Source organism: Calliphora vicina, chromosome 5, assembly GCF_958450345.1.
Source record: "Calliphora vicina chromosome 5, idCalVici1.1, whole genome shotgun sequence".
NCBI lineage: Eukaryota > Metazoa > Arthropoda > Insecta > Diptera > Calliphoridae > Calliphora > Calliphora vicina.
Window position 1 is genome coordinate 111464064 of NC_088784.1, and position 24631 is coordinate 111488694.

Consider the following 24631-nt stretch of genomic DNA (forward strand, 5'->3'; position numbering starts at 1 on the left):
TAATTTCTTTTAAACCATAAATCGATTAGTGAACCAATGCATTTTATTCAGCTAAATTAAAAAATACTTTTAAAAACCTTTCATCTCTACAAAAATTCGTGTATATTGGGATTAAAATTTTAGAATGCATGTAATATTAATGGCTAGATATTTTGATTTTTAAAACTAACGTAAAAGGTAATTATTTATTGTACTAGATGAAAAATAGTTCACGATAACGTATTTCACACTCTGAAAAACTACTTTTTGTTTATACAAAACGCTACTGATGTGGTAAGAAAAAAAAACCAGAACAAAATTTAATAAAACTTGAAAAATTGTGTTTTTGATCATATCGAGCCATAACTGCTAAAAAGACGTGATTATCAATTTTTGATAAACATCGATAGTTCTCGATCATTCGCATCATCTCACAAAATAAAATCGCTGTATAATGTACCGTTATGATTTTACAGCAAAAACAATTTTGACGTATGTACAATTTATTGTTTTTTCTACATATTTTGTGAGCATGAAGTGGCGCTTACGTCTTTATTAGTTTTAACAAATTAATTAATATTAGTCTGTTAAGGTTAAAAACGTTAATTTGAATTCTGCAAAGCGAATATTATTTGAACAAAACAAAAAAAATTAAAAATTAAGTTGTGTTTTTAATAAAATTGGGTGTGTAACTGCCAGCGAAAAGGACGTAAGCGACATAAATACCCGTTATCTTGGAAATATATGAAATAAAATAAATGCAATCTACAGTGAAGAAGTAACAGTGCATACATACTCAATTTCACGCTAATACTTAGACTTCAACCAAGGATATTTAAAAAAAACCTTCCCCTGTAAAATTTGGTTTTTGGCGCTTACGTTTTTTTTTTTGCTGTTATGAATCTATGTATCATATGTACATGAATTGAATCTAATTTTTATTAAATATCTAAAATTAAAAAAAAAAAAATTATTAGAGATGAGCGATATTTCCATAACTGTCTATTTTTGAAAGGCACTTTCGAAAAAAAATTGCTGTCTGATCTTAAATATGACATATCAATGTTTTGTATCGAGAAGTCCAATGTTTTGCTCTAGGGGCCATTGAAATATCCCGTTCTAGTTTTCTAGACATTAGAGGGTTAGAAACAGAAATCTGGTGGATAAATACTAAAACGGGATAACTGAAGTCAATGGCCCTTAGATCCGACTGTAAATTCCAAAGATATAAACGTCAAAACGTCTACACAACCCAAGAAAAAAAGAGACAATCAACATTTTAATATAAATTTATAAATTTTATTAAGAATTACATTATATATAACATTAAAAATAATTTGTTATTTATTTAACAAAAAAAAAAATTTACAACAATTTTGGATTTGAAAACCAGTTCCATTAACCACTTTTTTATAAAATTAAATAACATGAACATTATGTATTAGTTTTTATCACTCTGAAATTGAAAGCAAAACAAAGAAAATGGTTAATTAAAATTAATAGTGTACAATATAAATAATATATGTATGTATGTATGACCACTATTTACTACCCACGACTCTATATAGTATATGTATGAATATATAATTATAAATAAAGTTTTCCAATAATGTAATATTTATTTCATTTATGTATATACCATCTGTAATGATGAAATGTTCCAAACTAAAAAAAAAACTATTTTTTTTATTGGTGATTTTCTTTATTTATTTTATATGTAAACTTATAGGAAACAAATCGTATAAATTTAATAAAAAAATAATAATTACATATATGTATTATAATGTGTGATAAACAATCTACAAATGTTTAAAAGAAAGTATTTTCTACATACATACGTTTTGCCCAACATGCCATGGCGTTTTATGTAGCAAACAATAATTAAAATAAATATACTATGTAGTAATGAGTTAATTTTTTGCAATGTTCTTTAATGAAAACCAATCAATGAATTTAACATTTTACTCCAACCTGGATAAAAGAGGTAGAAAGATAAAATGTAAAGCTGTGTTGTTGTGTTTAAGATTATAAATGCTAAAAGTAGACAGAGGAAGAAAATAATGTGTAAGATCAGTTTTCCTTTAGGCATGTTATATAGTATGTAAATATGCGAAGATGTAAGCGATGCTGATCAAAACGGAAAACTGCAACCAACAACAACGCCATCCTAGACTTGTTTGTAGATGGTGTGGAGGAACGGTGTTATTAATAATGGTACAGATTGTGTGTTTTTGTACATTTTAGTTTAGCGCGAAAACAGTTTACCCTTTAATGTATACATATATAATAGTAGTATAAATTACAATAAAAAATGAGTTATGAAATAAATATGATTGGAAAATGTATTTTTATATTTACCTGCATGTAATGATTTGCAAGGAATGTTAATCCAATGCCTAAACCAAACATAAATATGTGGGATAAATACAGTTTGGGGAATGGGCGACGTTTACGCAACAAGAAATTCAAAATATTCGCTTTGCGTTCCGAATATGGGGGATAACGACCACTGCAAGAAAGTAAACCAACAATATTATAATGAAAATTACAAAACTGATTGAACAAATAAATTAATACTTACGAAGCTAGCGTTTCTCCAAGAGGTTTTAAATTTTTACCAAGACATGACTTTTTGTGGGTGAACGTATCAAAGCCATATTTACCATGATAACTGCCCATACCACTTGAGCCAACACCTCCAAATGGCAGAACATCAACTGAATACGAAGAAATTTACAACAAAAAAAAATTAATTATTATTGATACAATTAAAAAACAAACATAATAAAGGTCATATTGATTGTCTATGTCATCTTTGGTATATAAATATCATGCATACATTTGGTTGGCGAATTTCGAGGAGTGCGATGTTAAATTGCGCCGCATGGTCTCCGAAATTTGAAAATACGTTTACAAGAGAAAAATGTGTTTTTTAAATTTTGGTTTTTAATACAAGTTCCCAACAAGCATTTTTACTAAAATTCAACTTGCAAACAAGTGTAATTCAAGCTTTTATATCAAAAGCAATCTTCAGTGAAAAGGAAACATAAATCCAAGCCACATGTTTTTTAATTGAAAATGTAAAATTTTTCAAATGTTTTTCAAGTTTAACACATAATTATATTTGCATTCAAGTCAAATTCAAACAAAATATTCAAGTGCTTGAATTTTAAGGGCTTTAGGGTTTTGTAATATATTACAAATTCCCCATACCTTTGTATGTATGTCTCAAGACATTTAAAATTTAAATAACATAATGCAATTTAATCATTTTATAACACAGCCTATTTTTACTTTTTTAAGATTTATGAATGTTCCAATGAAAAAGTTACATTTCGTATAGCATTTTTAAAAGTCTAATTTAAATCTTTTTAAAAAGGTACATTAAAACTTTCCGCTTGTAAATGCATTTCCAAACTTTGAACTCATTTGACTCGAACCGCACTACTCAAAATTCCAAAAACAACACTCTAATGCATATACATACAGTAATACCCCGATATGCGTCGTTAAGGGGGACCGGAGAAATGCGATGCAACTCGAATCACTTTTTTCATATATTTACACTGTTGGTTCCAGAATATATTTGATCAAAAGGTATTTTTTTACCAAAAAATTGCAAGTGTTTTAGGCCCTAATTTTGTAAATCACATCACCTAAGTGATATTAATGTGGAAAGAAAAAACAAAATTTTAAAAATTTGTTTCTGAACAGAACAAACGCACCAAAATTCAAGCGTTGATTTGCCTTCCATTATTTTGAAAATTTTGTATATAAAATTTTGTTTTTGCTTTCCACATAAATATCACTTTGGTGAAGTGATTTACAAAATTAGGGCCTTAATTATTCATATAAGAACCGAAAACAATCAGAATAAAATGAGAAATCCCCTAAAACAACATATTTTTTCCAAGAATCCTCATGATTATTTTAACAGCTTTCAGAATTTTTAGAACTTAAGTTCGAATTTTCGAACATAATATTGTTTATACTTGAGCTAGAGATTATTTCAACCGTTTTAAAATGTTTTCGAATATAACTTCGAATATTCGAACATGATATTGCATTGTCTTCAGGTATATACATAGATACATGAATGCGAAGTCGAAGTCATATTGATTCAAACCGAAAATATAAACATGCTAAATGAATTAAACGAAATTGGAAAAGCGACGCAAATCGAGTGATGTAAATCGGGGTCTTAGTGTAGTATATTCGATTCGGCATATCCGAATATTTCAGTAGTTTTTTTTTATTCCATCAATAAAACCTTTATATATGTATATAATTGTATTAAAAAAGCATAAAAGCAAAATATAAACAAATTAATATCTAAAGTTTTTCATAATGTTAGTGAATCAAATTGAAACAATAAACTTAAACTATTTTATTTTACAAATATACTCATTATGGTTTAAATTGCTTTAAAAACAAATTGTTTAATGTCTACTATTAAGTTTTTCTTTAAAAAAAAATTAACATTTCTCTCATTTGCGATAACTCAAAAGAAAATTAGCTTTGAACTGATAGTTCTTGATATTATTTAAATAATTTTAGAAAATTAAAACTTTATATTCATAATCAGCCCAATTATTAATAAAAATTCCCCGGGAGTTTTTCCCCTTTTCTCATTTTTCCTATTCAAATTCAATGGGAAAAAACTCCCGGGGAACAAACTGCCGCGGAATATTTTATTCATAATTGGGCTGAATAAGAATCTATTTTAGAGCTTAGATAAATACACATAGATCAGAAACTCTCCTGTCAAAGACCTAACCTTAGTTTTCAAAAAACTAAGTGGTGAATATGTAAAGTAAAAAAACTATGTGAAAACTAATAAAAACAACACTCGTACTCAATTTTCAAAAAATTTTTGATTACTCAAAATCATCACACGTACTAGTGTTGTTTTTGTGTTGACATTGTTTTTTTTTACTTGTTTTACAACTGAGTTAAGTCTTTGACAGGAGAGTTTGCGATCGCGGTAACTAGAAAAAAACTCAAACAAAATAATTACTCAAAATAATCACACACACGAGTTTTCACATAGTTATTTTCTACTAATACATTCTCACAACTTAGGTTTTTGACAACTGAGTTAGGTCTTTGACAGGAGAGTTTCCGCTCTATGTCTATTCTCTATGGTTTAACATACAAACATTTGAAAATTGTTTTAAAGTTTTGTAAAGAACGTTTCTAGTTCTTCTTTATTTAATAAAAAAAATCATATTATCGTCACAAATGGTATAATTATTTATTATGCTGTTGCTACTTTAATTTTTTTTGGAAAAAGTGCATACAAATTTTATAATAGGCATATAAACAATTTGTTGAGTATTGCAATTTGTGATTTTAGTTAATGGTGGCAAAAATAAAGCAAGAACAAAATTTGTAGAGTGCTAATCAAGCATTAAAATTAATAAAAATAAAATAAACTAAACTAAAAATAAAAAAACGCTTTTAGTAAGAAATAATATAATACTACAATAGGTATAATTACTTTCATCAGGTACATACAATTGTACGTTCAATTCACAACCTATTGTATATTGTCTGAATTGGCAATTGTTGTACAACAAATTCATATGTATATATGTTTATCGAATCTCCGATGAGATTCCAATACGTTGTAAATTGAACTAATATTTTTATATAAGGCTAAATCTTAAAACAAATAGAGAATTTCGAATTATTTTGTTTAGCTAGTATTGGACCAGGGAGCAATTTGATTTATATAGTATGTATGCCCGTAATTTCAACAACTAGATATCTAACAGTTCTTAGTTACTCTTGGTGCAATAAAAATATTTGACAATTTATTGATTTGAAATTAATGTCAAATTATTTTTTAGGTAAATTTTTCGGCTTTGTATTTCATACCGTAGATACCTATTTGTTGTTATTCGGGTAAACATTTATTTGTATGTAATTAAACTGTGTAATAATTATAAATGAAATATCTATAATAGTTTTTTGTTTGTACCTGTAAAATGATTTAAAGTTTCATTACTGCAAAAACCTCCACTGGACGTTTGAGCTCTAAATAATTCTACAGTTTTCTGAGAATCACTCAAAACATATAATGCCAAAGGTTTTTCTCTATATTGTATATATAAATTATAAAAGTATTGTTTTGTAAATTTAAATATAAAATTAATTAATTAATTATAAGTACATACAATAATAATAAAAAAGTAAATTTGCGTTAATTGATAATAAACATACAAACATATTACATAAAATGTTATGAGAAAATGAATGTACAAAATAAATTTGAATATTTAATATTTAAAAGTAAAAGAAACCCTCTGGGAACGCATGCATTATAATACATATCAGTTAATAATAGTTTGTTATACATAGAAAAGAGTTAATTAAATAAAACCAATACCTCCGCAATGCATAATTGTTTCATTACTGCAATATCCACCACTTTGGGTATTTTCTATAAACTCCTGTACGAGTTTCTGCGATTTGGAGAAAACATAAACCACTAAAGGCTTTTCCCTATTAATTTAAAAATGTACAAAAGTTTATAATAACAAACATAAATAAGTTTTTAAGACATAAACAAAATACATAACAAAGAAATACTCCAACACCTCAAAATCCCTTGATTTTTTACACATATACATATATATAGATAGATCTATGAACAATAATGCTTTACAGATATTTCACCTTCACCCAGAAGTATCGTTTTTAATATGGATTAAACTTGAATGTTTGGTTTTCTTACCGGCGTAATGCATTATGGTATCATTTAATAAAATGCCTCCTGATTGTGTACCGTGTATAAATAAATTTTGTACTTCTGGTTCCATTGTAAAAATGTACATCGCTAGTGGACTTTCTCTAATTTTTTTTTATTTTATTTTTTAGATTTTTTGTCGATAATGCATGAATTTTTTATGTAAATCGTGGGACAAGACACATGTTTGCAAATGAAAAATAAAAAATAATTATGAGTGCAAATGTTATTTTTTTTGTTGTTTTCGTTCTCCAAATTATATATTAAAATAAAATAGAAACCAAAGAGAAATACACATTGAGCGGGGGAGCTAGAAAAAACTCAAGAAAACAATACAAATTACAACACATTCTCACCACTTGGATTTTTGACAGCAAAGTTTCCGCTCTATGTGCATTTCTCTATGATATCAACAGTTTACTTAATTTTTTTTTCCAAATTGTATTATTTTGATGACTATGCTCTTATATGTTTGATAAATAATGAAAACACAATACAAAAGTACAATGAAAATGAAAAATTACAACCTCTTTAGGACACTATTCAAATACATATGTATTCAAATGAAATGTTTATCAATAAATACAAATTCACAACAAATTCATTTGAAATTACCGAAAATCGTAACAATGCATAGGAAGGAATTAATTTGAATACTTTGTAATGGTAAATTTATGAAACATTCCAAGTACTTTGCATAAGTCAATGTCTATTAAATTATGCGTTTCGTTATAAGTTTAACACCCTATGGTGTTTATTTTATTTAAGTATATTAAGCTTCTACGTTTTATTTTATAAAGACGAAATGATTGAATCATTTTAAACAACAAAAAACAAACAAAATATTCCCATGACAAATTTTAATACAAGCCTACGTTAACAATATAAATAAAAACTTTGGCTTAATTTTAAAAATTCCAAGTTTGGATAAACGTTATAATCGATAAGTTAAGTAACTTTTTTTAGTATTCACGAGTTAAAAATTGCAAGAAGATAAAAGTAGTTTTCCTCCCTTTGTGCTTTGTACGTTTAAGGCCAGTGAATTTTTAATGAATACGTTTTATTATTTGGAATAAAAATTTTTAAATGAATATTCTGAAACATTTATCTTACCTGGAATTGATGAATTTAATGGCTTCATAGGCACTCTCCACATTAATAATTGGCAAGATGGGTCCGAAAATTTCTGACTGCATAACAGGATCTTCTGGTTTTACATCAACAATCACGGTTGGTTCAATGAAACGTTCGGCAGCATTATGATTGCCACCAATAGCAATTTTACCATGTTTCATTAAAGACACCAAACGTCTGAAATGTGAAAGGGTATCATGTTAAACACATATAACATACGTCTTTTGGAATTTGTTTCTACGTACTCAAAATTAGTTTTATTTATAATACGACTGAGATCAGGACTGTCTTTAACATTATCACCATACCACTCCTTTAAAATAACTTTGGCTTCTTTGATAAATTGTTCTTGAATTTCTTTGGAACACAAAACATAATCGGGTGCGATACATGTTTGACCACAGTTTATTAACTTGCCCCACAAAACACGCTTAACAGCAGTCGTTAGTTCTACAGATTTATCAATATAGCAGGGACTTTTGCCACCCAATTCTAAAGTACAAGGAGTCAAATATTTGTTAGCAGCAGCATGTATAATCTGGCCAACACGTGTGGAGCCAGTATAGAAAATGTAATCGAAACGTTGTTTCAGCAGTTCTGATGTTTCTTCAGGGCCACCGCAGACAACAGGATAGCACTCCTGTAAAAACCAAAATGTTTCAATCAAATGCAAACAATATCACAATTTCCTCAACTCAACTTACATTGTCCAAATATTTTGGTAAAGTTTCTTGTACGAACTTGGCACAGTTGGCTGCAATTTCACTGGGTTTGATTACAACACAATTGCCAGCTGCAATGGCAGATGCCACGGGCACCAATAACAATTGCAGGGGATAATTCCAAGCGCCAATAACAAGTACAACCCCATAAGGATCATTGTAAATTTGTACATCGTCCATTAAATTGACCAATGGTTTTTCTGGATACTCCGGTTTTACCCAGTCATTTATATTGTACAAAATGTGCTTTAGGTCATTTTTCATAAACTCTGTTTCAACGACCAAACTTTCTTGTTTGGGACGACGCAGATCAGCGTCTAGAGCATTGATCATGTCATTTTCATGCTCTTCATACATTCGCAATAGGTTTTCCAACTGTTTTTTTCTACAATAAGGAAAAAAAATATTTTAGTTGTTAAATTAACTCATATAAATGTCCGTAATATATTGATAGTACTCTTCCTATAGATAATTTTATTTTATGTAAATAATCTGGGTTATTCCTGTTGGGACTGTCAATTACATTCATATGTAAGTACGTAAATTACCACAATACTATGAATCACAAATTAGTATTGATATGCAACAAATGACAGTTGTCAAACAAGTAATATCGAACAGTATGGTTGTTTTGACGTTTTACAAAAAAATTTTAATGGTGGTGGTTTGCAGATCGAGATAAAAAATAACAGTTTCTATAGGTATGATATATATTTGTCAATCTTTAAAAACTACTTTAATCATATCTGTATTATCAGTGTTATGCATTTTGAATATTCTGATATTATGTTTGACATTTTATTTATCCCTTGTTTTTTTTTTTTAAATTTAGATTGAAATAGAATATGAGATATGTATATGTATGTATATCGTCCCCTCAATAAAACAATAGTGTATAAGCATATACACCACTATTTTTTTACTTCCACAAAGTGGTTCAAAAGATCAATTGAAATATTACTTTTGTTCTAGATGTCTACTAACACAAAAATTTTAAACTCAAATATTTCAAAATGGCAAAAAAATATACACTACATATTGTTTTATTAAGGGGACGATATATAGAATATGAATGAACCAAATATAGCCATTAAAATTTTGGTATTGAAAGAATCACAAACAACTTCTTTTAACAATACATATTTTGTTTACAATTTTGAAAATATTCCACAAAGAAGTGGTCCAAGTCCAATGTTTGATGAACAAAACGCAACCACTAAATAAAATGTAGATAATATATATGTACATAAAATCTAAACAGCTTTTACATTGGCCAAATCACAGTTGATATCTATTGATTGATTTAAATTGATGCTGTTTACTTTGACAAAACAATGTAAAACTAATTTTTAGTAAAAATATTGGCTATGGTTTTTTGAAAAAATACGTACAAAACTTGTTAATAAAACGATTGCTATTAATAGGAATGTTATATAAAATAATGAATAAACCATTGCACGTTATCAATTATAAATAACGAAATACATACATTTAAAAATAATTTAAGTAGAACACAATATTCAGCTGTGCCGAATCTTACATACTCTCCACCTAAAACTAGAATTTCACAAATTACGCTAGTCTTTGAAATGATGCCCATCACACGAAAATAGACACATTCGCCCCCATTTTCTCAATATCTGGTTATCGCTTTTCGTAACGATAAAACTCCAATTAACATTTTTTTGTATGAGAAAAAAAATAACCAGAGATTGAGAAAATGGGGGTCGGAGTATGTTATTGTTGGGAGTCAAAGAAAATATATGGTCAGTTCCAGAACTATTTACAGCCTTACCTAAATAAAATTCTCGAGAGTTGTGACCTTCTGCCGACCATTGTATACCTTAATAAAAGTATCAACGTTTTACAATTTTAGTTTGTTTGTATGTTCAAATAATAAGAAAACCATAAACACGAAAAACAAAATCCAAAAAATAAATAAAAAATTAAATAACGATAGTTTAAACGCAGTGTTATTTCGGTATGCTTCATACAAGTAATATGGGCATGAGAATTTTTGACAAATAAACAACGCTCTTATTTAGTTATGGCTGTTAGATTTTCAAGTTTTAGTTAGAAACTTTGAAAATTTTGAATTGATTTTTTAAATTTGGTAATATTCATTTTTGTTTGTGAAAAACGAAGATATGATTGATAAAATATATGGAAAATACATCTTCATATTAAACCATTTTCATATTAAATAAAAATTTAATGTTAACCGGTTTTTTTGAAGACAAAAACCGAAACCGTTAAATCGGCTTTTTTAAAAGAAAATAATAAAAACTCAGTTTTTCAAAAACACATTTCTTCGGTTAAACCGGAAATCGGTTTTTTTAATTTGCCCGTTTTTTGGACACTCTAATGTAAATACTTACGAATGCGGATACTTAATGTAGATGTACATATCGCTCATTTGCTGCAACAACGTCATAATAAGATGTCTAAAATTACACGCAGGATCGCCATAGAAGCATTTTATCCTAATTTCATAATCTATTATATATTACATGCAATAACGTATTATTTTAGTTGTTAGTTTAGTTTTGTGTTCAACATCGTTAAGTTATATAGAAAAGTGTGTTTGTTTTTTTTCTTTAAAATTTAAAAAAAAAATACGGTTTAAAAACTAAAAATGCGTCTCTTGAAAAATAAATTTTTTTGAGTTATGACGACGTTGCTGCAAATAAGCGATATGATGAATATAACACTAAATATATGAACGAATTTATTTTAAACAATGTAAAATTAAACTAAAAAGTAACAATGTTGAAGAAGTATTTGGAAAAATACGAAAATCGAGATTACCTAACATTTTGGTAAATAACTTTTTTTCCACTGAAACCATTTTGCAAAATTTCACAATACGAAACTGCATTTTGTGTGGACCTAACTAAATCGACTTAATATTATGATAAATACAATTTATTCAAATTTTTGGAGCCCCAGATAACATACAAGCCTACATATGAGGAAAATCAAACATTTTGAATTTGGAAAGAAATATTTATATTTATATATTTTTAAATTTTAAAAATCGATAAATTTTTGTTTCACTTATGTACAATATATAACCATATAATTTTCCGCCAAGAAGTATAACTTAAATTTATGTTGGATTTAATCTTTAATTTAAAAACTGTATCCATTATAGACAGTAATTGTCACTAATGTCTAATCACTTGGCTGACTAAATGTATATGTTTATTGAGACTATAGAATGCCGCACATTTTGTATATTCATGAAATTTGAGTTATGTCAGTCTTTTAGTAAATGAGCGATATGCATGTAGATACGTATATTAATGCAAACAGTTTTTCAATACCTAAATTCTGCGTAAAAACAGAAATGTTAGAATAAATCGGTATAAACATTACTATCAAGTTTTTCATTTTAAAGTCATATCATAATTCTTAGTTTAGTTTAAAACAAACGTGTGAAAATTAATAAGCACTTGCAAGAAAACCATGGTTTTCAAATATGTATTAAGTTAAAGAATTACTTCCGATTTTGTTAGGTACAAAGAAAGAACAAATCAACTACTAACGATTACAATTTTAAAGCAAAATATGGAATGAAGAATTAAGGAAAACAATGATTTGACTAATGAAACATCCACCACAGAATTATTTAAAGAATTTTAAGAAGAAAAAAAATAATAAAACAAAACGGTTAACTAAACAAAACTAGCGGCAAACGTTACTTGTTTGTTAACTAAACAACCAACCAACCAGCCAACCAACCCATCAGTTAACTAACTACTAAGCGACCAGCCATATGGATGAGCAAGGTCAATGCCAAAACAAAATGTATACAAAGCAAAAAAAAAATACACAAAATATACTTTAATAAATACACACATTCATACACAAATAAATTCAATCAATTAACATATTTTGCGAGTGTTTAACAATTTCGAATACATACATCGGCGTTGTTTAATAATTAAATCATGTGTAAGGAATTCTAATTCAGAATATAACTCAGTTTTGGCAAGATATTTTTCCCATTTTGTATGTATTTTTCGTTAAAACAAAAAGAAAACGTAATGTTTGTTTTAATGATCGATCACAACAACTCTATTTATATTTAGAAATGGAAAGCACAATTTAACCATATAATTTAGAATATTATTGATGAAAGTAATAACTTTCATCTTTAATTTAAATGGTAAATATGTACGTACATTTGCGAAATATTTTATTGGCATTTTTAGTTACTTGAAATGCATATTTATATACATAGATGTTGTTCGTACATACATATGTATGTACTATATACAAAAGATAAATATTTAAATTATTTAGCAACAAAAATAAAATGATTCACTTCTTTTTCTCTTCATCGTTTACCAACTTTAAAAATTTAATTGCAAACCTTGATTAGAATACTTCCGTTTCAGAACCAAATGTGCTCGTTTGTAAATCTGAACACAAAAAACCCATCAAACAAATAAAATGTTAAACTAGCACCCTACTTCAGTTTCAAGTCATAAGTTCATACGCAAATGTATAAGTTTAGAGTTTTCAAAAAAACCAAAGAAAAATAAAAACTGCGTTTATGGTTTTGAAAAATTGAAAACCGGTCAGTTTCGGTTTTGGACATACTCGTATTATTATATCGAAACATGAAGCATTTGTTAATATGGAAAAATGCTACAAAAACGTTGCTCATATTATGAAAACATGTAAAGGATGGAATTGGTAACATTTAAAACTCAATTAGAAGTTTTATGGTGAGATCAATATTTTTCAATGAATTGGTAAACAATTTTATTGGTAGGTTTCCAAATATGGATTAGTAGTTTCCATGCTTCCCATACGAAATAGAACATCTAGTTCGTTCACATTAAGACTACTAGGTTCACATACATCATGTTTACTTGCACAGGACTTGAATATCGATGGCTTAATATAAAAAGGCCCTAACTCGTGTTTTTTTAAGTCGAGATTTTTTGACTAATTATGATATATGATCGGACCATTTATCAAAATAAACGAAAATCTGGACTTACAAAAAAAACACATGTTAGGGCCTTTTTATATTAAGCCATCGATATACACATAGAGACTTGCACAAGTGGTGATTTCGACACGGAAGACAAATATCCCCCAGACCAGCCAAAAAAGTTTGAAGACCAAGAATTGGAGGCATTGCTCCATGAAGATTGTTTGCAAACTCAACAAGAGCTTACAAAATCATTGAGAGCTACTCAATCATCATTTTCAAAATGTTTGCAAGCAGCTGAATTCATTCAAAAGCAGATAAATTGGATACGAATTGAAGCTGAGAGACCTTGAAAGACGATTTTGTATGTCTAAAATGCTAATTGAACACTATAAAAGAAAATCATTTTTGCACCGAATCATTAATTGTGATGAAAAGTGGATCCATTACAATAAGCCGAAGGCCAAGATATCGCATGTAAAGCCCGGACAAACAGCCAAATATCCATGACGCTATGGTAATTCCTGTATTTGGTGGGAGCAAAAGGATCCTGTTCTTCACAGAAAACCTGTACCGATCGCAACTGATTCGTCTGAAGCGAGTATTGGCCAATAAGCTCCCAAAAAATGCAGCCAGACATAAAACCGTAATACTTCATCATGTTGCAATGAATATAATATAATTGTAAATTAGTACAAAATTTATCTTTAATTAAATCGTAAAAATTAGGGAAATGGGCCATTTGGAAACCTAAAAATCGTCAAATCTGGTAATCGTGAATACAAGTATTCATCCATTAAATTAAATTGTTACATCGATTTGCCTTTGGAGAACTTAAGCTCACGGAATTATGAATATTTTGTCCCAGTTATTTGTCTTAAAACATGAAATGTATTCAGAAAATATTTATTTTCACAAGTACATACATAGTAGTGAACAATTAGAATCATCAGGATCTTAAATATTTTTATTCAATGTTAGATCTCCTTTTTATACCCTTCACCTTCGTGAGAAGGGTATATATGAGTTTGTCATTTGTAATTTCCAAAATATGTATAATTTTCCGAACTTATAAAGTATATATATTCTGGATCCTTATAGATAGCGGAGTCGATTATGCCATGTCCGTCTGTCTGTCTATTGAAATCAACTTTTCGAAGCCTCCAAATAACATACATAAAAGATTCATACATCAACATCTCCGGAATTCTTCCGGCTCGGTTTTAAAAATCGAGAAAATCGGTCTACAAAAAACCAGGATAACCTCAATTTTTGACCTATATCTGGATTACTAAATCATTAATACGACGTATATAATCTAATTTGAAATTAGTTCTTAAAGACAGTTATTCTTCGGTCAAAAGTATTAGTATAGTATTTGGCACAAAACGCTTTTTTGTGATAACTATTAGTTAACACATAACCAGTCTTCGTGTTAATGGTGGTTAGTGTTACCCTTAACTTTTAACGGTTATGAAAGTAGCCTAAGTCTAGAAATCAAAATGTTTGTGTTGAAAGAATATTTCTGTTTCTCAAAAAAAAATAATTTTTTGCGAATAGTATTGGATTTGCAGTTGGTTTCAAAGTGGTATAAGTCAGCTAATTAATACCTTGGGTCACAGATTTAAAGTGAATAAAAACAAATAAAAATATTTGCCCAATTCACAATCCTGTGCAAATGGTCTTACATCATTGTATATGCATTGCATTTTTATTCACCATTGTATAAATTTGCAATGCAAATGCACCACAAGATTGAGAATACCGTTATTATTTTGTCACAACTTCTATACAAATTTTCTATCTTGACTTTAGTAGTATTGTCAAAAAATATTTGTTAAATAACGTTTTATTTTTGCCATGAAATTCAAACATTTAATAGATAAAGATAAACTTTAAAAGTAAAAGATCATTATCGCCAGTTATGAATATAATTAATTAGAAAGAAAAAACCTTTTTTTTTGCATATTCGTCTGTCTGTTAATTAACAATTTTAATTGCTCTATTATACAAAGCATTAATTATAAAAAAAACGTCTTTTGAAGGTGCATATATCCAAGTATTAAGTATATGTATAGGTACTTATTAAAACAAATAAAACAGAATAGTATATTTTAAAATTAAGTGATGTATTTAATAAAAATACAGGTTGTTATTTATATTAAGTATAATATAATTGAAAATCACGTAAATAGTCGTATGCAATATTGTGCACTTTAACTTTAACATTCATAAAACAGTTTAAAAGTGGCTACAAACAAACATTATGTAGGTATTTATAAAAAATATTCCAAAGTCTGTTTGGTTTTACAATACGTTGTTAAGCTGAATAAATTGACAATTAAAAAACGGCTATAAAAAATGTTGGTCAAGTACAATCCTTTAAAATTGCAATGAAAATATGGCTTTTAATTGCCTTTATGTAAGTTAATATTTTTCTCACCAAAACAAAAAAAAAATAATTAAATTTACTTGGGAAAAATAGTGGTTTTTATTACTTATTGTTTAGAGTATTATTGTTATTATAAATATAATATTAAACCAAACATACTACAATATTTTCTGCAGATGTGTTGAAATTAAAACAAATATATTATCCTCATTTGTCAACATAAAATTACGTTGCACAATAATAGCTATTCTGATTGAACGATTGGTTTTAGTACTATTCTCACCAAAATTGGCCCATAATCGGATTTCGGTATTTCTCCTCTGCGTATCTCGAATAGATCCTTCGCTTAGTAAAGCTTTTTTTTTACATAATCCATAATTTCTGAGTTGAGGGATTCTTTAAAAGAGAGTAACATATTTTAACCCTCTAATGCTTAAGGCTCAAGGCACTCATCGCAAAATGTCAATAAATGCAAATATAATTTATATTTCATTTCAAAAACTGTGGAAGCTTTTTAAAATAATTTAAGTGCGTTTTTTAGCAACTGTTACATGAGTTTTTGAAATGTAAAATCAGTTATATTTTCATTTATTGGCATTTTTGCGATGAGTACCTTGGGTATGCTAAGGCATTAGAGGGTTAACAAAGACTTTGTACGACAGTATTGGTAAAATTCTCTCTTATTAAGAGAAGTCGCTTTTCGATATGTAGAAAGAGAAGTAAAACCTGATATAGATGTTAAAAACTAAGCAATTTTAGCTTTTTTATTAAACCAGATAATGAACAATTAACAAATAAATTAGTTTTGTACGTTTTTACAATTTTCAAGTGTAAGTTTTTATAATCAACAGAAATTTTTACCAAATATTTTTAGAATTTTTTTTGCGTTGGTTTTATGTATGTACTCGTATGTAAATATATGTATATCAAAATATACCATTGAGAAGAAGAGGGTTTTTACTAATAAATCATTCTTCAACAAAAAACAATAACAGATTTTTACCAAAAAACCGATTCGATCTTTCATATTCCTTTTATATATGTATCTATGGTGGAGGGTATATAAGGTTCGACATATCCACACATATTTGTAGTTTTACAGTTATACATATATAAAAAACAAGTAGGAATGTATAGTCGGTCAAGCCATATAAACAGTTTTCTTTCAAAATTTATATGGGACCGATCGCCATAAAACTGGTGGCATGTGTGCTGTATATGTTTTAGGGTGATCGGCCCGGTTTCGGTTTTTTTGAAAAGCTCACATTTCGAATATCGAAGGAACCGGGTTTTTCTGTGTGTTTTTATGAGTTTTTTTTTTTAATAAAAACATTAAAAAATATTCAAAATCCAAAAAAAATTTTAAAACAAATACACCAACTATTTTAGAAGACTTTTATATTTAGACAAATGTCACAAGCGATCTGGAAAGCTTGAAAACTTACTCAATGCATTGTCCTACAGGTAAACTGAGTGAAAGATCATTTTCAATGTCTAGCTCCAAAGCATTTAAACTGTGTTTCATTCTTAAGAGATTATTTTAACCTTCAAATTTACTGACGTTAATGATCTTCGGGTCAAATTTGACACAAATAAAAAAGATATATATTTTGTTTGCCAATTTTTTTTTGTTGTTGACATTAAATAAAAATCATAAAATATCATTTTAGAAAAAAAATTATTTTAATTTTAAAATGGGTAAATTTTGACCCGAATACCTGATGAAGGATAAGAAAAACATAGCTTTGGTATTTACCCGGGGAATACAAGTTTTCATAAATAAAATTCATAAAATATCAAAAATATCAACCAATCAATTTTAATTTCAAATTTGATCCGAAGACCTTGTGATGATTAAAAGAAGTAATCAAAATTAGAATTAAAAAGTATATAAGCGTTTTAAAAAGGCTTATTTTTGGTTATTAGAATTTTTGCTAAGTTTTTCCATGAACTGTTTTTGTTTAAATAACTATTATTTTAATAAACAAAATTAGTTTTCTTCTTATTTCTAGGCTTTTTAATATTATGCCAAAAAACCCGGTTAACCGGTTATTATTAAAAAACCGAAACCGGTTTATATTCAATTATATGGAACATTGTGGACCGATCGGTATTGAGTGTTTAGCTTATAGAAAACGTATTTGTGCGAAATTAGGTTTGGATATCTTTATAATTAGGATATTTATTTATATAATGGACTGATTCGAACCTAATTCAAATTAATAGATTCAGAAAGTGATCCTGAGCAGATTGGTATGATTTAGGGTGGGTGTTAGAACAATATTTTTCACGTTACAAACATCAGCACTAATCGAATATACCAACCCCACAGTAGTAGGTGTAGGGTTAATAATCATATCACTAGTAAATGTGATTTGTCACTTGCTGTTTAGACGATATTATCTTCATTAATTGTTATGTACATTACATCGGAATTTAAGTATGTACATACGTACACATGTATGTATGTAGATATCTAAGTACTAATTGGAAAAATGAACTTATTTTATGAATATTTTAAAACTAAGAATAATTCAATGACTACTGTTCATAATAATACATTTATGTTTGTGTATGTAGATATTTATTAATATTTGAACTCAAATACTGAGTTGAGTTTGAAATACTTCAACATGTTTGGCATTCACCAAAACGAAAAGCGAAAAAGCCTTCTAATAAACCTGTTGTAACGAACATGAATTGGACAAATTATTTTCTTAATATTTTGCACTTTTGTTTCGAATATTCTATTCATAAATATTTAAAAAAAAAAAATGAAAAAAAATTATTCAAAACTTAATCATAAATATTTATGTATAAATAAGTAGCTTCCTTTTCGTTTCTTTGTCCGCTTGTGTAGTTTTGTAAGTTGATTCTCTTAAAGTTAGTTACTGTTGTTGTTGTTATGGTTGCTGTACTGTGTATTTTGTTTGTTCACTTACCTAAAGCTGACATCTCTTGTTTTTCCACTGGCAAAAGCTGTGCGGCATCTTTGCAATATCTAGTTGTTGTTTTTTTTTATTTTTTATTTTATTGTTATTGTAGTTGAAGCAATTGGTAGCGGTTTCAATGGACAAGTAGTTGTTGTGTGGTAAATTGTTGTTTCGTGTTATGAAAGAAAAGAAAAACAGGAAAAATACGAAAAAAAAATTAATTTCATCACTTTTCATTTTTGTAAACTGTATGTACGTAGTTTTATGTACAAATAACAAGTAAATATATAAATTTACTTATAAGTACATACATATCTACTTACATACATATTAATGTACTTACATCGTCGTAGCTTGTCATATTTTCTCCTTGGTAAGTATCTGCAAGTTTTAAAATAAAGAATGTTTTGTTATGCTTATTTTCTTTATTTGCGCTTATTAGATAGTTTTATAGTTATTATTTTTAGTTTTAATTTGAGTTTTTTTTTGTAGTTTCTTTGTGTATAATTGCGTAAAAATCACTTTCATTCAATTGATTATTCCCACAAGCTCCTCTCTCTATATGCATAAATAATATAGAGTGGAATTTTTTATTAGCAAGTTTTATTTCTATGGACCGAAAAATTCATATAAAATTTATTCACAATTTTGCATCTGTCTGCATTTGTTAGCAAGCGCAAGTAAGTAGTAAGTAAGTAGCTGCAGTAATTTACTTTTATTTTTATAATTGAACTAATACTGTTTTTTTATTAAAAGCTTTTTACAATTTTATTGAATATATGTATGTATCACACACGCAATCACTCACTAGCAGCTCCGGTCCAAAAGTTAATCTTTGCTTGAATGATACAACACGGAACACTTTTTCCATTTATTTTATACCATATAGATTAAAAGCAAAGCGAAATACGAGATAAAACGAAATAAATCAACAAAACAAACCCCAAAAAAAGTATATGAAATTTTAATTAACTAAACAACACAATCTCTCTATAAAAGCCCGTCCGTTTCCCTACGAATACGTTAAATTTAGACGAACGTTAAAAATCAACTGAAATTCATCGCTACCGAATGCGGCACACACAAGGTGAATTTATACAAGGTGTGCTCTGTCAAACAGCTGTTTATTGTTGTGAACACTTAACTGTCAAATTGTTTCATATAGTGTTGCCAGAGACTTCTTTCTATTCTGAAATATATTTTCTAAACAAACAAATGTTTGTTTCAATTGTCAAATCTATAGGTACTAAATAAATATAAATTTTCACTGAAGTTACGGTTATTTTTTATTGAAATGAATGCCTTAAAAAATAGTTACTTGGATATTTAATTTTGTTTTTTTTTAATTTTTGGTTTAATTAATCTCAACATTTATTTTTTGATATTAGTCATTTATTTTTTACTTTATTGTTATTTTAAATTTCTTCTTTTTAAATTGAATTGTAATAACTTTTTGTTGTCAATATTTATTTTTGTTTTTCATACATATGTATTTTATTTTGTCTTTAAGATCGATTTACCGTTTTCTCTCTAAACATATGTATTGTTACGAAATTGTATTTGAATTCAAATATAACGGTTTCTAAACCTTTCTATTTCTGATTGTGGATAATGTTGTTTATCGGCCGATTAAAAGCACTTAACATAACTGTAGACATTATTAACGTATCTGTGGATATTATTAACATACATAGTAGATGTGGAACATACAATATTGAATAAAAGGTTTGAATTGATCATTGTTGAAATAGAGCAAGATGCATCGATAGATGGAGCTTTTTTCATACAACTTTTGAAACATATAAAAATTACATGAAACAAAACCGGTTTTTCCGTTTTTCGAAACTCAATCTAGTTTGAATTTTATTTTAATTTGTCGAACCTTATATTCACCCGATGCATCGGGGCACAGCATATCGCGATGTGATGTTAGTAGAGTTTTTCTTTTCCCGCACTTTTTCATTTCCCGCCTAGAACAAATTATTCAATTATACGAATGTAGACTTCGTTAAAAATCGAAAAAAGTCTTTGGTTTTAAAATGTAATTTAATATAAAGAGATGAACTGACTCGATTTCTAATTTTGGTTATATACAAACCTGTTACCATTTGTAATTTGTATCGTAATGGCTTCAATTTCCCTTAGAAGGTAGAACCATCGTTAGATTCCAATTAATTCTGTCAATTCGCAAAAAATAAATATAAGCAATGTTTTGCTTATTAAATCAAAAATTAAGTAAAAATGTTAATGTTCAATTCCACGGAAGGTGGTTTTAATCCAAATATTTTAGTTTTACTCTTTTTGAAAAATCAAAATACTAATAATTCTACTTTCGAACGAAATAGACAAAGGAGCAAAGGATATTGTGTTTTGAACATATGTTGCTATATGATCTATATCAGATTGGGAAGAAAATAATTGAACTTCGAAAAACGAAGAAACGTTATAAAGTATTTATTTAAAATGTATGTATAAACCAAAAATGTAAAAAAATTAAATTTTTTACAAAAAATTACAAAATTTAGAATATTTTTGGATTTACACGATTATTTCAGATATGGCATTGAAAGCGCCTTTCATAGACATTTCACGTGATAAACAAATAATTTTTTATCATTTGATCCAGCTCACCAAATACTGAACCCAAGACAAACATATTGAGAAACGGTTTAAACATTTGTATTTGTTTATGTACATTTGTATACCTTTTGATGAATTTAAAAAACATGTCCATACTTCCCTAATATAAATGTATATTTTTAGTTTTATATTTTAAATTCATCTGCTCAAAATTGTTCTAAAACAAATTTAAAAATAATTTACGGTTTTCGGTTTAAGTCTTAAAAAACCTCGGTTTCGTTTAAAACAGAACACAAAACTATAGTCTGCATAAATCTAGATTCTAGAAGTATTTGAAATTTTAAGATATTGCACGGAAAATCTACTACTATTAGTAAATCGGAAAATAAAGAAAATTTAACATAATTTTTCAATAAATCTATAATTTCTCAGTCTAGGAGAAAATATTCCAAAATGGCATCATTGATCTACGTTAATATTTAAGAGTTTTTTTTTTACATTTTTGTTGTAGAACTGAATTCATTTATAAAAAGTCGCACCAATTGAATAAAATATTTATTCGTCAGCTGTTTTGTGATGTTTGTTTTGTTCAAAAAGCAAATGAAACAAATAAAAGCTAATGTAAAGAAAATAATTAAACAAAAAACTAGAGTTGTATCAAGACAAATATGTATATGCTAAAATATATAAAAAATAATTAGCTGCGTTAACGACACCACCGTTAACGCAGCTAATTATTTTTGCTTCGTTTGTTTAGATATTTCAACTGTCAAATTCACTTGTGCTTGTTGTTACAAAAAACACAACGAACCCAACAGCAACAAAAGGCAGTCATTGTATGTCACAGGATCTCCAATACTTCCTTACAAGTCATGTTATCTGTAAAATCAGTGTACTGATGATTTGGAGACACTCAATAGGAAGTTAGTGCACAGTGAGTTCTTTCACTAGTTCTTAATATCCGATAGTATCGCCATTGAATTTGATCACCAAAATTATTATTTTCCAAGCTAAAAGATTGAAAAACTTTTCCTGGTCATCAACAATAATATAGGGCAATTCCAAATTTAACCGACTCATATGCATTGTTCTGGAACGAATAATTTTTCAGGATGGTGATAAATCTGAATCTTCTAACTATAGACTTTAAGAAAATGAAATTTGTGAATACATGGTGTTAAAGTCGACCACCTCTGTTTTGGAAAACTTATTACAGCTTGTAACTTGTACAAATATGGACAGATTGCAATGATTGAAATGAACTTTGTTGTAAAGCTAGTGTGAAGGTAATGAAATTCCTGTTTATTTCACTAAGTTATCACTTTTATATTTTAAAAGATAATTGGTTAAATTTTGAAATTTTTGTTTTTAAAATTGACTTTATTTTGTTCATTGCAAATATCTAATGTTTGTCCAAATATTTTTCTAATCTCTAATAAATACCAAAATATCACGTTTTATTGGCAATATCTCAATTCGCCTAGTCGTAAAAAATAATCAAAGTCGAAATTTTTAAATGATTTTGGAAAATGGCAAAATTTTGACAAAAAGGAAGTTTAATTGTTTGTAATATTCCTCAAAGATTTAAACAAAAATAATTACAATCACTCTTATCGTGGTTGGCGTAAAAATTTTACGCCGACGACAGTTTCGTACTATATTAAAGATAAAATGCAAGCTGTTTCTTTAATCTAGTACGTAAAACGATTACGCCTACCACGATAAGGGTGAATATTCTTACATATTTGAACTGGCTGCAAAAATGACTAATAAGAAATTTTTAAATGGATATTGACATGTACCCTCTCTTTACGAATAATTCATAAAAAATACATATCATTCTGCCACAAGGACCGATGTTCGGATTTTCAAATTCCTATTTTTGAATACAAATTCCAGAGCCTGACAAGCCAGTACTAGACTATCAGTTAAACTAAGCAGTTAAACTTTAATATTTCAGTCATATCAAAAGTATTATAATACACAGTAGCATTTACAAGCGATTTATAAATGTATTCTGAACCTTGGACACTTAAAATATCATTATTATTATTATTATAATTTATATCAAAGTTCATTCATACATATACATAAGTATTTAGTATATTACTTTTTTCATACATTGTACAAACCAGTTTAAATATTTAAATAATAATTAATGAAATTGCATAGTAGGTATAATTAGATACAATATTTTTGAAATTAAACTGGTAATATTAAGACAATTAAAAATCGTTTTTTTCCAGTACATAGTTGCTTTTACTGACGCCTTTTACTTATACACAGTATACAAATTATTATTTTATTTTATTCTTCTGCAACAATTTAATTTTATATATTTATTTGTATGTACATACATACATATGTACGAGTATACTATTGTTTTTATTCAATATATATTTCACCATTTATAATTGTATAGACATTTTAATTTATATATGTAGATATGTACATATACATATATTCTGCTTTTATAATTGCAATTTCAAATAATTTTTCACCAAAATAAAAATATTTCTTCATTAATGTTTGTTTTTTTTATACAAAATAAATTAAATAATTGAAAGCTAACCTGGTAAGAACGAAGTTTAAAATTAAACTAAATGTGCATGTTCAAATATAAAATAAAAGTTCTCAAAAAATATTAATAAATAAATGAATAAATCGTGAAAGTATTGTTATCAGTAAGAAGCAATACATTCATTCATATGTACGTGTATGTACTAGGGTATCCATTCGAATAATATTCGTTCAAATAATCGAACAATTTCTTAGGAATAATTATTCGAATAATTTGAAAATTAAAATTTTCACATAAAGAATAATTCGAATAATTTTATGCAGAATAATTGAATAAAAAAATAAAAATAATAAGCCTAACTACAGTCGATTTTAAGTCCATAAAGTTGACTATCAGCCTAACTACAAAAGCCTAAATCGATTTTAAGTCTATAAAGTTTACTATTATATTAAATTTCGTATCATAAAACAAATTTCAAATATAACACTATGCAACAAATTTCGGGTTATCGCGGCCGGCCTCAACAACTCCAAAGGGAAATGAAAGTTCACCATTAACTTAACAAAACTTCCAAAGGGTTTTAAAAACTTAGCTCGAATTTAATTTTTATGGCCTCTTGAAGTTGGGCCATTTTTGATAACTTTTTACACTATGAATGAAAAAACGTATAA

The 24631-nt window shown here is 27.6% G+C and overlaps 1 protein-coding gene across 4 annotated transcripts in view; it reads right to left on the bottom strand.

Annotated features, from left to right (window-relative positions):
• Positions 1 to 1256: 1256 nt before the first annotated feature.
• The window catches only part of Aldh-III (Aldehyde dehydrogenase type III), a 32034-nt gene continuing 8659 nt past the window's right edge, over positions 1257 to 24631 (bottom strand). Inside the window, exons 4-12 of one of the 4 annotated variants that reach the window (XM_065513641.1) lie at positions 19203 to 19240; positions 18869 to 18927; positions 8569 to 8971; positions 8110 to 8504; positions 7844 to 8041; positions 5963 to 6078; positions 2561 to 2696; positions 2338 to 2488; positions 1257 to 2245 (exon numbers count right to left, since the gene is read on the bottom strand). In XM_065513641.1, the coding sequence (XP_065369713.1) occupies positions 2225 to 2245; positions 2338 to 2488; positions 2561 to 2696; positions 5963 to 6078; positions 7844 to 8041; positions 8110 to 8504; positions 8569 to 8971; positions 18869 to 18927; positions 19203 to 19240 (1517 nt within the window). In that variant the 3' untranslated portion in view covers positions 1257 to 2224. Of the gene's footprint in view, positions 2246 to 2337; positions 2489 to 2560; positions 2697 to 5962; positions 6079 to 6370; positions 6487 to 6718; positions 6835 to 7843; positions 8042 to 8109; positions 8505 to 8568; positions 8972 to 18868; positions 18928 to 19202; positions 19241 to 24631 lie in introns of all 4 variants that reach the window. The other 3 variants (XM_065513642.1, XM_065513643.1, XM_065513640.1) reach the window with 3 other exon arrangements.